The 12,868-nt window shown below is 38.2% G+C and overlaps 1 protein-coding gene and 1 long non-coding RNA gene across 2 annotated transcripts; both read left to right on the top strand.

Moving 5' to 3' along the window:
• The first annotated feature begins 751 nt into the window (after positions 1–751).
• Positions 752–2,683, top strand: LOC123397739 (beta-glucosidase BoGH3B-like). The gene is made up of 5 exons (XM_045092278.1): positions 752–840; positions 929–1,172; positions 1,278–1,382; positions 1,643–1,825; positions 2,666–2,683. The coding sequence occupies exons 1-5, from the start codon at positions 767–769 to the stop codon at positions 2,681–2,683; spliced, it is 624 nt and encodes a 207-aa protein (XP_044948213.1). The 5' UTR covers positions 752–766.
• A 795-nt stretch (positions 2,684–3,478) lies between these two features.
• On the top strand, positions 3,479–4,233 carry LOC123408296. The gene is made up of 3 exons (XR_006612726.1): positions 3,479–3,508; positions 3,828–3,963; positions 4,099–4,233. It is a non-coding gene; the product is annotated as an uncharacterized LOC123408296 (long non-coding RNA).
• The last annotated feature ends 8,635 nt before the right edge of the window (positions 4,234–12,868 follow it).

Genomic DNA, 12,868 nt, shown 5'->3' with positions numbered 1-12,868 from the left:
CCCGTTTTATCGCTCAAATTTCTGATTTTATCTACGTATGAGCTTTGATGAATTTACTCTTCTCTGCCGTGCATTCTGAGAGCAGAATTACATGGTAGTTCTCCAAAGCTGCTTGGCAAGAAAAACTTTATCTGGTGATTGCTCTTCTCAACTGACCAGTTATGATATTTTTGTGCACCATGTTTTGTCGATTCACCTAATGGAGGGAGTAGTCAATTATTAGAGAACATGTTTCGTGAAGGAGGAGAAAGTAAATTTAACGTGTGTATTATTTTTATTCATTACTCAAATGGTTTAGATATAAACTACAATTTGTTCAAGATAGGGTACCATAAATTGGATGGTATTGCATTTAATTTAATTCAGTTTAAAGAACAATGTTTAGTGTCATACTTCTGTTATTTTTTCATGTGCTTTGTACAAGATTACTAATTAATGAACAAACTCCGTTTAGAATTATAAGATGTTCTAACGTTTTTTATTCGGATGTATATATATAGACGCATTTTATTGTGCTTGTTCGCTACTTAGTGGTTACTTTTTAAATATTTACAAGCTTTCGTTGATTAGTGTTAAGCAATTAGCATGCATGAGGTGGTTTGAGTCGATCCAGATTTCTTCCTATATAAGACATCATATAGTTCATATTAATGTAGACGTCAGATACCAATTCAATTTTGAAGTTGAGGCGGTGCACGTGTGTAGAGACCCAAGATGGGGACGCTGCTACGAAAGCTACAGCGAAGACCCAAAGGTTGTTCAGTCAATGACCACACTCATCTCTGGTGTGCAAGGTGACGTTCCGGCTGGTTCTGAGGGAAGGCCATACGTTGGTGGAAGGTAATATACATTCAACACGGAACTTGTGTTCTGTGATTTAGTCTGAAGAGACTGAGCTAACTTCGTTGTCACTCTTGGTACACTGCAGTAAGAAGGTTGCTGCATGCGCAAAGCATTATGTTGGTGATGGTGGTGCGTTTATGGGGATCAACGAGAACGATACAATCATTGACGCCCATGGGCTGATGACTATCCATATGCCTGCTTATTACAATTCTATCATCAGAGGTGTCTCCACTGTTATGACCTCGTACTCTAGCTGGAACGGCAAGAAGATGCACGCCAACCATTTCCTTGTCACTGATTTTCTGAAGAACAAGCTCAAATTTCGGGTCAGTTGCTCATTAGAAAGCCAGGAGAATTTCTCTCTCTTGTTTTCTTCAGACATATTCAAAAGATACTGATATAATCAATTTCTTGGGATTTCATGCAAACAGGGTTTCGTGATTTCAGACTGGCAAGGCATTGATCGGATTACTAGCCCTCCAGGCGTGAACTATTCTTATTCAGTTGAGGCTGGAGTTGGTGCCGGTATTGACATGGTAAGATTATGCAAAATTACATACTTCAGTTTTTTCTGTGCAAAGCATACTTATCTGATACTCGCAAGGCACGATAATCCCTTGCTCGTAAATTCAACTTCAACTTTTTCAGACAAAACTTGAGTAAATTGCTTTCTTGTAAGGCACCATAAGGATTTCTTATCTGATACACCGTTGACAGTTGTTATCTCGTCTAGAACTAATACAAATATGTCATTTTCTTCCTTTCTGATCATGATCTTGTACACATTATTTTGCAGATCATGGTTCCTTTTGCCTACACAGAATTCATTGATGATCTGATATACCAACTTAAGAACAACATCATCCCCATGAGCAGAATCAACGATCCTATCTATAGGATTCTCAGGGTGAAGTTCACCATGGGTCTATTTGAGAACCGCTATGCTGACCCAAGCCTCGTTCGTGAACTCGGGAAGCAGGTTAGTTCTCAACACCACATTTTCTTTCTATCACACTGCATTTGTCAAGATCCATGAATTCTTATGTGACATGTCGGCAAGGATGTTTTATAAAAAATCCAAGCAGGTTGCAGGTGATGTAAATCAAGGTAATCTATATGATATAGTGAAGGATAAACTACTCTCCCTCATGTTATTTCTGCATTGTTTTTGCGGTGAATTACTACTGAAGCATTGATTTAAGATTATTCTTGGTCATGTAATAAAGCTGAGATTTATTTTGGCCTCATGATTTTCGTAAACATATCCTGTGAATATTTTCATAGAAACTTCCCCTCCTCTCAAACTGTTTTATTTCTCCTATACAGGAAGTAGATAAACTAATTGCTGCGCGGTGAAATCCGAGAGGGCACAGGGGACGCACGGGCGATGCTTCCCAAAGCTCTCGTCGGGGCAAGGCACTGGTGGCCTCCACCCACCCTGGTTTTGCTTCCAAAAGTCGTCTGCTCATCCCCAGGATCCCCTCTCAAGTGGTGAGTTGATGTTTGTTAAACTTTTTAGATGTTTAGTTTTGGAAAGTTCAGTCTTTAGATGTTCCGTAGAATTGAGTATCTTGGCTTAGAGAAAGTGTTTGCACTGCTAAATTTTGTTCACCATTTGTCATGTACACGTTGATATACTCTTCACAAGAGAACATAAGTTTGCAAAAATCTCTTATTTTCTGCTTGGAGGCTAACAAAAAAATAAACTCCAGTAATTTCTTTCTGTATGCCCTGTTTCGAGATAGTTTTTTCTTCAGTGAGTTTACTGATCTATGGTGAGTTTGGGTAAAAGGTTATACTGTCTTTTTCTTTATAACAGGTTGGTAAGAACCCTTGATTGATGCAGATCTTAAGTTTGTTTTATGTGGCTGCTGGTTTATAATCTGGGCAGTGCAAATTATTTTTGGTTGGCGATGACATCCCTATGCTCCTTATCTTGCTCGTCACCATTGCTGTTGATTATTTCTGTTTTTGTTCTTTTCTGTTATCTAATATAAGGAGTAATAGATATTCTGAACATCCAAAGGACAAAGGAGAATGCCATCCCTGATTAAACATTGGTTTTGTTTGAGATATAATGTTTCTATCTGAATGTTGTTGCATACAACTAATCATTATTTTAGTTTGGGAGACTAAACCCAAATTAATTTATGCAATGAATTAGAAATACCACGATGCACATTAATTGTCTGCTTAAATTCCATAAATAGAGACTGAAGTTGCAATAGGAGGCGGCGACTGTCACTTTAGAGCACGATGGCAGTACACGGTGCAGCACACGTGTAGTACCTTTGGTTCTTGGTGTGAATTATGGAGATGGTGCCCCAGCGACGCGTGTAGGGCACAGAAGATGAGCATGGCATTCTCAAGTGGCAGCTCCGGGTCTTTGGCAGCACCATGATCAGCAAGGTGGTCTTGTCATACTCATATGGCTGTATGATTCTGCACTTCATGCCATCAACACCAACTTTCTTTCATGCAATGGTCTGGGTTGGTTTATAATGTCCAAGGTTTATAATGTAATCCTTTTCCCTGGCCATGGTCGGGAGTTCATAATGTAATCCTTTTCTTATCCTTCCACACCATGCAGCTTGGACAGACATTGAGCACGCGCCCTGATATATTGCCCATTGCATATTGTCAAGAGCTCTCAAAGCTGCAGGTATCATCTCATCGTGCATTACATAGTTTCACTTGATCGACAACCAAGCGTTTAATAATATAATCTTTTTGCACTAGAATGACAAGGTCAGGGATTAGAGATGGAGATAAGGTTCTGGAATCAAGGCATCAACATATGGCCACTGAAAAGTTTTGATCCTAAAATGACAATAGCCCAATGAGATTTTCTTTAATTAACAACACTAAATTCGGAATCTGAAAGCTAAGAACTTGTTGTACGGTGTACTATATTTTATTCTTCTTTCTTTTATCTATTGATGATTTCATTTCACTGTGTTTGCTGACAACAATCTCATTAGGATCAAATACCACCATTTCCTACTCGTAATGCAATCAGGACCATCGAGTCTGAACTGGGCTCTCGAATGTCTGATCTATTTGCTGATATCAGTCCAGAGCCAATTGCAGCAGCATCACTGGGGCAATTATACAAAGGTTAGTTGTATCTGATTAGGATTTGGCTATTTTCGTATGATCATCCTTGTTCTCATTTATTTTATTTTGCTTCCTTTAGCATACATTTCAGACCTGTGTTCTCCAAATTGAAATGCATGCCTTTGATATTTCAAGTCATGCAGCTCATGTACACTCCGGAGAGCTTGTCGCAATCAAAGTTCAGAGGCCTCGAATGGCACCCTTGCTGACCCTCGATGCACTTCTATTCAATATGATTGGAGGACAGCTAAAACGATTTGCTAAGGCCCGCAAAGATTTATTGATAGTTGTTAATGAAATTGTATTTTCTTCATTCTTTTCTTCACTGATTATTATAATTTTGTCCAAGTTGTTTTTTTCAGATTACTTTCACACATATTAAATATAGTGTTTGTCTCGCTATGGATTCTGCCCACTTCAATGTGTTGTATGAAATTCAGTGTTTTATATTGTTTCTCGCTTTGAATTCTGTCACTTCAATATGACGGATAAAATTCACATATGTTTTTTTTTCAGAACACATTTATGGTGGATTGTCTTTGGATTATCTGTATAATTCTAGGAACTGGAAAACTATAGAACTTTTAGGATTATATTATATTTTTCTCCCTTAAGCATAATGTAATCCGATTAGTTTATGATAGAATAATCTGATTATATTATGATAGAATAATACACTTGTACAGTTAAAATGTTTTGTTTGGATACCGATTAGTAACAATACACCGACAAAATGAAAATGAAAATGCTTTGCCGCCTGTTTGCAAGCAGGAAAATAGTTCACACACAGAGATTCTTTCTGCCAATCCGCACTTAGTATGTCATTTTGGTTGCTGAATATGATACTCGTAGCCCATCAAAAAATGAGAGATACAAAATAAATATTATTTTAAATCAATAAATATAGTATATTTGTAGAAGCACAAGATCCAAAATGACAGTAAGAAGAGACATGAAGAAGTTGAGATATTACTTTGTCTTCTTGCAAGTAGCCTATGGTTGCGAAGAAAACGATAATTGTGGTGAGGAAAGAAGCGGGAGAAAATCAATTTATCCATGACGACCACCTATCATCATGTCAATAAATTTGTGAACTGAAACAATTATTCAATAGTTATGTTTTTTGCTCCCGTGGCAACGCACGGGTATTAAACTAGTATGACTAATATGTTCATTTCAAAAAAAAAACTAATATGGATTGAATAGACCAGCAAACATGCCGATGCATTACAACGGAGAGTAAACATTTTGTTTTATTTAAGCTATTATTTTAATTTTGATTCTGATTCATCATATTAATGGCGCGCATTTACGATTTTGATCTAAGTGTTTACTTTAATTTTCATTCAATTTTGATTTTGTCTCGTCATACTGATGGTGTGCACTTGCGATCACACTCACACAACATCTAGGTGGGCCGTTCGACACTAACAAGGCCGACCTATAAATCAAGTTTATTTAAGAAAGCATATATGTACCACTTTCATATACACCGGATGGAATATAAATTAAAATCGTATTTATTGGTTCAATATTAACGTTCACGACTATCACACAAATAATTCGGATATTTTAAAAATAAACCATCATGTACTTATAATGTTCATGAATTTATAAATGTACCTACAGTCACAAAATTGCTTATATGTTCACTATAAAAAGATAGTGTAGTCCTATGGTCAATACGCACATGAATTTCATTAAAAAAGGCATGTACGTAGGGTCCTAGATCACGCAACATGTACAAAAAGAGAAACTCATGCAAGTATTGCATGTCCAAGGATTATATTTTTTTTCTTCGCTCGCTCCTTGCCAACCAACGCGAGTAGAAAAAAAGAAAGATCATGTATCATCGATTAACGTTGCACCCTAAATTGCATTTAAAAAATATTAAATATGTAAAATAACATCTTATTCAAACTCTATACATTTTTCTAATCAAATTTCATATAACATGTTAAAATCAAAGTTATGGTTTAAGAGATATATATATATATAAATTCTTAATAGATGCGAGATGATTGACACATATATTAGGCTTTTTTTTAACTGGAAAAAACTTCACTGTCACTTAAAGAGGGACTGCGGGTTAATTAGGATAAAATATAGAGGATTTTGTGCAAAATGTAAAAAACGGTTTGACCCGACTTAAAAAAAAGACTGCGACCTGAAAACATAGGGAATTTCCGCAAAAACACGACGACATACGACAGAAACAATATTGCTTTATTAATACGTATAAGATAGTAGATAGTAGATATATCACTGAAAGTAGTTCCAAATCACTATTTTTCTAAATTTAAAATGTAACCTCATCTTTTGACCTATAACTATATCCGTTACAAAATAGTTGAAGTTTTGGGTTTGTCCTCAATCAAACTAGTTTTATTTCACCAACTTTATAATAAAAATGTATTAAGTCCTAAAATACTAAATACACACAGTATGCAAAATATTTTATAAAGAATCTGGTAAGACTAAATTGGTGTATACGTGTTAATTTATGTTTATGTAATCTTGATCAAAATAAAACAAGTATCTCCTCCATTTTATAATGTAGTGCGGCCGTGTTTTTTGAGATATAAATTTTATCATAAATATAATCACATGGGCGAGTGTTGAGGCAGCAAAAATTATACCAAATTCATATTCAAAAAAAGTTTTCAATAGTATATTTTTTGTTTCCGCCGCAATCATCCACGTTGGTAAAATTTATGATCAAAAATAAATCTCGAAAAGCATGGACGCACTACATTATGGAATGAAGAAAGTATGACCTAGAATAAACCTGGAACTTTAATTATTTTGAAAGGAATGGAGTATCATTGAACACTATCAACGCTTAGTCAATTTTCGAAAGTCGCATCCGCTGTGGACCAATCGTTGTTATCAAAGTTAATTACACTACATGTGTTTGAACTTGGTAAGAAAAATCAGTGTGATGATGAAATTTTGCGGCATACGTTGAATCGATGATGGAACTTGCTTGGTCGTGCATCCACGATGCTAATCGCGTTTGTATACACTCATCATGTTGACAAGGCGCGCCAACATAGCGTAAAATCCACTGTCAACGAACGAAAAGGTGAGGATGGGTGTATGACCTGGTTTTTGTAAAAAAAACACCTTGGATTGTTTTCATCACAAAAGAGCCCATTGATTTTTTATTTAAAAAAATAGTAAGGCCCACCTGCCATGAAACACTATAAAGAGGAAACGAATATGCAAAAGGCGGTGTTTTGAACACGCAACCTTGTCCTAATAACCCGAAGATGCTACCCACCATACCAAGTTTTGCAGGAATAGCTACACGTATTCGGCATTTCCTATTTAGCACTGCACGCGCCGGTTTCTTTCTGTTTTTGTTAACCGACGCCTGCAACTGAGTTGGTTGGGCTCGGCCCATTATATATATTTTTTGGTTTTCTGTGTTCACTTCCATCTTTCAATCCCTTTCTTCTCATATTCTTTTTCCTATTTATTCATTTATATTTTCTTTCTCGAATGACTTCTTCCATTTTCCCCCTAAATTGAATTAATTTGTTTTCTAAAATAACCGAGGAACTTTTTTCAAAATTCATGACCATTTTTTAAAATTGATTGCATCTTAGAAAAAATGATTATTTTATTTCAAATAGTTAATTTTATTTTTCAAACTAGATGAACATTTCTAAAATCTGGTGAAATTTTCCTAAAATTTTACGAACTTTTTCTAAATTGGGTGAACTTTTTTGATGAGATATTTTAAAAACATTATTAACTTTTTATGAATTCGATGATCTTTTTTTCTAAAAATCCATTAATTCTTTTACAAAATCGATGTAAAATTTTCAAAATCACTGAAGTTTTTGTGAAAATTAGTGGATGTTTTTCAAAATCGATTAACTCTTTTTAAAATTCGATGAACGTATTTCAAAGCGACTGAACATTTTTGAAAGTTTGATGAGCATTTTCCAAAATCCATTAAATTTCCTTCAAATTTGATGAACGTTTTTCAAAATTGCTGATTTTTTTTCCAAATCCAATTAACCTTTTTCAAAATTGATAAACTTTGTTCTGATTTGTAAACTTTATTTTCAAAAAACGTGAACCCTTTTCTTATTTTCTTAATGAATCTATGAACTTTTTTATTTAGAAAACATATTCAAAATTGTAAAAATCAACAAAAAGAAGCAAGTCGAGAGAAAGCAAAGGATATCGTATTTTCATAATGGGCTGCGGGCCACGGCTAGGCGCTGTAGGCGCCACTTTTCTAATAGGAGCTCCCCACGTACTGACCCATGACCCACATGGGGTTTATATGGGCTGCAATGACTGTGGCCAATTTTTACCATGAAAATGTTTTTAATTCATAAATATAATTATAATTCATATTTACTATTTAAATTATATAATTATAATTTGAAGTATTGTTTGATTATAGTTTATAATCACATGAATAGTATTTTAAGTAATAATATTTCACGTAAAGAGAATACATGAATATTTATCTGAATGCATGAATACAGCCTAAAAGTACATTAATATTTTTAAGAATACATTAACAATGCATGATTTTTTTATAATTTACGAAAATTATTACAATTCATATATATTATTTTAACTATATAAATATTATGAAATAATACTTCAATCTTTAGTAGGCTAAAATTGGCATTCTTTTAAATTAGAAACTTTTTTAGAATTAAGTGAACATTATTTTAATTAATAATGTTTTTAGAATTAGATGAACATTAGTTAAAATAATAATAATGTTTAGAAATATGAACATTGTCTTAAAAATTTTCATTATAATTACTAAAAAACTTATATTAAAAAGGTTAATTTATTTGTATGTATAAATTTTTAATTTAACTATTCTTACAAAATACTCACTCCGTTTCTAAATATAAGTCTTTTAAGAGATTTTACTAAAAGACTAGTACATACAAAGCAAAATGAATGAATCTATATTTTAAAATGTGTTCATATACATTCATATGTAGTCTTGTAATGAAATCTTTAAAAAGACTTATATTTAGGAAGAAGTACTATGGAAAACAAACATGTAAAAATGATACGCGGTGACTGCAGGCGATTTAAGCCCCATGTGCATACTTATCTTTACGTCATTAAGGATAGAAATCGTATTTGTAGAGCAAGTGATAAGTTGTACGATGGCTAACCTGTTAGTGTTGACGCTAAAGGTTGTGTGTTCGAACCTGGGCGCTGCTAAATTTTGCCATGGGTGGGGTCCATTTGTCATAGTGATTTTTCACGGTTATTTTAAGAAAATAATTGAGGCCCTTTTTTGCTTAAAATAAAATAAAATATTAGGATGTTTTTCGCAAAAAATCAGGCAACATGCACGTCCTCACCTTCCGATCACTGACACTGGGTCCCACGTCATATTGGCGCGCCTCGTCAGCATATTGTGCATAGATAAAACGGGATTAGCAACGTAGATGCACGCCCAAGTTAAGTTTTGTCATTGATTCAATGTATGCCGCAAATTTTTGCACCAATTGGACTTTTCTTACAAAATCTAAGCACATATGGTGTAATTGACTCTTGTTATCACGACACAGCATGTCTGTCAGATTTGGTCAACCCACGTGTAGAGAAGTCATGAGCGCGACCTGATGGTGGTGGAGATCGCAATGCAGCAAGCAACCTCCTACGAAGCACTGCCGGCACTGTGTTTGATCGTTACGTACTTTGTTGCTGAAGCGCTCCAACTCTAACTCCAACTGAGCATGTTGCAATGCAGAAACCATGTGACTCCGGCGAGCAGTCAAGCCCGACCAGCTCGTAGCAAAAAACACCGGCGAGCTCATGATGACCAAGCATGCTGCAACACACACATCACGAGACTCCTTGGACCAGCCATGCTTTGGTCAGCTCGTAGCAACGTTGGAGAACGACCCTCAACGACATCTATAGCGGCGGTTGGTGACCTTGCAACACGAAGGTGGTCGGAGAGCCGACGATGCTCCACCACAACACCGACGTCCACACACGATGATCCATCGCTGCACCGGGGATGCTCCAGGGGCTCGTCGATGCTTCATCACAGCAATATGTCATGCTACATTGCAGCGTTGACACGCTTCGGCTACCCGACGATGATCTGTTTTTTCGTCAATGCTCAATCACATAACACCGTCCTTTTACGTCAGCCCCTTGTACTCCGAGCGGCGGGTTTGCGCCTTGGCCTCCCGCACCCACTCGACCCCGACGCGCATGGTCTTCAGGGTTGTAATGCCCAAGATGCGATCATATCCTCATTTTTTGCGCGAGGGCCTCGATAGGGATAGAAGTGCATCTCATCGTTTTGCAAGAATGGATATCGTTACAAGTACATGCACTAAAAAATGAGTATATGGAATTGGCTTACACTAGCCACAAGCTACATCCAGTTCACATGAGTACAACAATATATAGTCATCATGAAGAAGAGCAGGGTCCGACTACAGACAAAAACAAACGATAAAAGAACGACGCCCATCCTTGCTATCCCAGGTTGCCGGCCTGGAACCCACCCTAGATCGAAGAAGAAGAAGGAGAAGAAGCAACTCCAAATAGCACAATCATCACACTCATGTCATAATATCACTTTACCTGTACTTGCAACTGGTGTTGTAGTAATCCGTGAGACACGGGGACTCAACAATCTCATTTCCAAAGGTATCAAGACTAGCAAAGCTTAATGGGTGAGGTATGGTTAAGTGGTGAGGCTGCAGCAAGCGACTAAGCATTTATTTGAGGTGGCTAACTTACGAGTACAAGAATAAAGAGGGGGAGTGACCTACGCATAATCAGTCGTGAACTAATAATGATCAAATGAATGATCCGAAACACCTACTTACGTCATACATAACTCCATTGTGTCCTCGATCGGAGAAGGAGCTCACGAAAGAGACAGTCACGGTTACGCACTCACTTGGCATATTTTAATTAAGCTTACTACAAGTTATCTAGAACTAGATGTTAAATGAAGTTTCCACATTGCCACATAACTGTGGGCATGACTTTCCGAAAGATTTAACCCTGTAGGGGGTGCTCCAACTAGTCCATCACAAATTACCACAAGCTGCATAGAAAGCCTCGATCACGAAACTCGTGATCTCCTCGGATTCCTTAGTGGAAAACCCCAACTCTGAGATAGCCCAAAGCATCACCGGAATCCCGATGCACAAAATATTTCGTCAAAGGTAAAACTAATACAACAAGGGCGCCCGATGTGTCGACGAACCCGATAGGAGCCATGTATCTTTTTCTCGGGACACAACTGGATGGGTCACACTACGAGTAAAACCAAACCTCGAGTTGCCCCGTGGTGGCCCTGTAGTCTGCCCTTTTTGGACCAACACTCATGAGGAGCACTGGCCTAGGTGCTGATTAATTATCCGTAGGTGCCGGCGGGTCCCTACACTATTTATTAGTTATTTGGCAAATGTCAAACCAAAGTTAGGCCTTGCCAGACCAGTCTTAATCTAAAACAAATTATCAAGGAGGTCCCCATAACAACCCTAATCGTGTTAGGAGTGCTCAGTTATGGAATATAACACTGGTAGCCGAAACTAAGGCGACAAAGGTGGAACAAAACACCAGGCTAGAAAGGCCGAGCCTTCCAACTTTTACCAAGTATATAGGTGCATCAATTTAAATAGCATTAATATGGTGATATAACAAGGAACCCATGTTATCACATGGAAGCAACTGCACCTGCAACTAGCAATGCTAACACATGATTAAGCAAGCGGTAACATAGCCAATCAGTGGTTTGGTAGGTTGTGAACAAGTTGAAGGTTTTCATTGCAATGTTGAGAGGCTGACATTTAAGTGGTAGGCAGCGAGTCATATCGAAAGAAATGAGACAACGAGCATGGCATTGATAGTAATGGTATCTAGGGAACTTATCATCTTTCCTGAGATCCCGCTTGGAAGAAAAACAACTCCGTGCAGCAGACGAACCAACGTAGTCGAACGGATCCTCACGTTTTGACACGCTTGCGGAACTCTATCGAGACGAAGAAAACCGGAACAAGAATCAACACACGATAACACCACGGCACATGCTCGACATGATGCACACCCTAATATGATGCATGTCGATTTTAATTACGCAAGGCATGGCATGGCAATTCACACAAACAGATACTACACATTAAGTGAAGCTCAATATGCAAGGAGTTGCATATTGACGAAACTCCACATTTAAATATTTAGTTCACTCACGTTTAGGTACACGACAAAATAAAATGTTGTTTAAACATGGAAAGGGGTGAAGCACAAATAATCTACCTATCACTACTGGAAAACAGTTTTTTGCCATCTGCCAAATCTTTGCCGTCTGCTAGCTGATGGCAAAGAGTGTCTTTGCCGTCAGCTGCCACAAAGCAGACGACAAAGAACTGGCTGATGGCATAGAGTGTCTTTGCCATCAGTCACACCTTTGCCGTCAGCTAGCAGACGACAAAGAGTCGCAGAGCAGACGGCAAACATGTAGATGGGCCCACCTGACCGTGGGGACGTTAGGTCAAACTGGAGTCCTTTCTTTGTCGTCTGCTAGCGGACGGCGGATGACAAAGACTCTGGAGGCACACGACAAAGAGTCTAGACTCTTTGCCGTCCGCCGGCAGATGGCAAAGCGCTAACTCCGTGTGTAACGGCTCCACCCCGCCCCTCTCTCTCTCACTCACTGTAACGACTCGCTCCACACCCCGCCCCTCTCTCTCTCCCACTCCTCTCCCCGACGCCCACCGCCGCCACCACCGTCGCGCCGCCGCCCCTGTCGCCCTCGGGGCCGCCCTGCTGCCTCACAGCCCCGCTGCCGCCGCCCCACCGCCCTCGTCGCCGCCCCGGTGCCCCACAGACCCCTGGCGCCGCTGCCCCACCTCTCCCCGACGCCCACCTGAGCCAC

Source organism: Hordeum vulgare, chromosome 1H (genome assembly GCF_904849725.1).
Source record: "Hordeum vulgare subsp. vulgare chromosome 1H, MorexV3_pseudomolecules_assembly, whole genome shotgun sequence".
Taxonomy (NCBI): Eukaryota; Viridiplantae; Streptophyta; class Magnoliopsida; order Poales; family Poaceae; genus Hordeum; species Hordeum vulgare.
Note: the sequence above shows the minus strand (reverse complement) of the source record. Positions and strands in the feature narration are given on the sequence as shown.

Bases quoted from the DNA above. Each gene is read 5' to 3' on its own strand.
- LOC123397739 (XM_045092278.1), top strand. From the start codon at position 767: ATGACCACACTCATCTCTGGTGTGCAAGGTGACGTTCCGGCTGGTTCT. The intron at 1,173-1,277 runs GTCAGTTGCTCA...TCATGCAAACAG, and splicing joins AGAACAAGCTCAAATTTCGG to GGTTTCGTGATTTCAGACTG. The intron at 1,383-1,642 runs GTAAGATTATGC...ATTATTTTGCAG, and splicing joins TTGGTGCCGGTATTGACATG to ATCATGGTTCCTTTTGCCTA.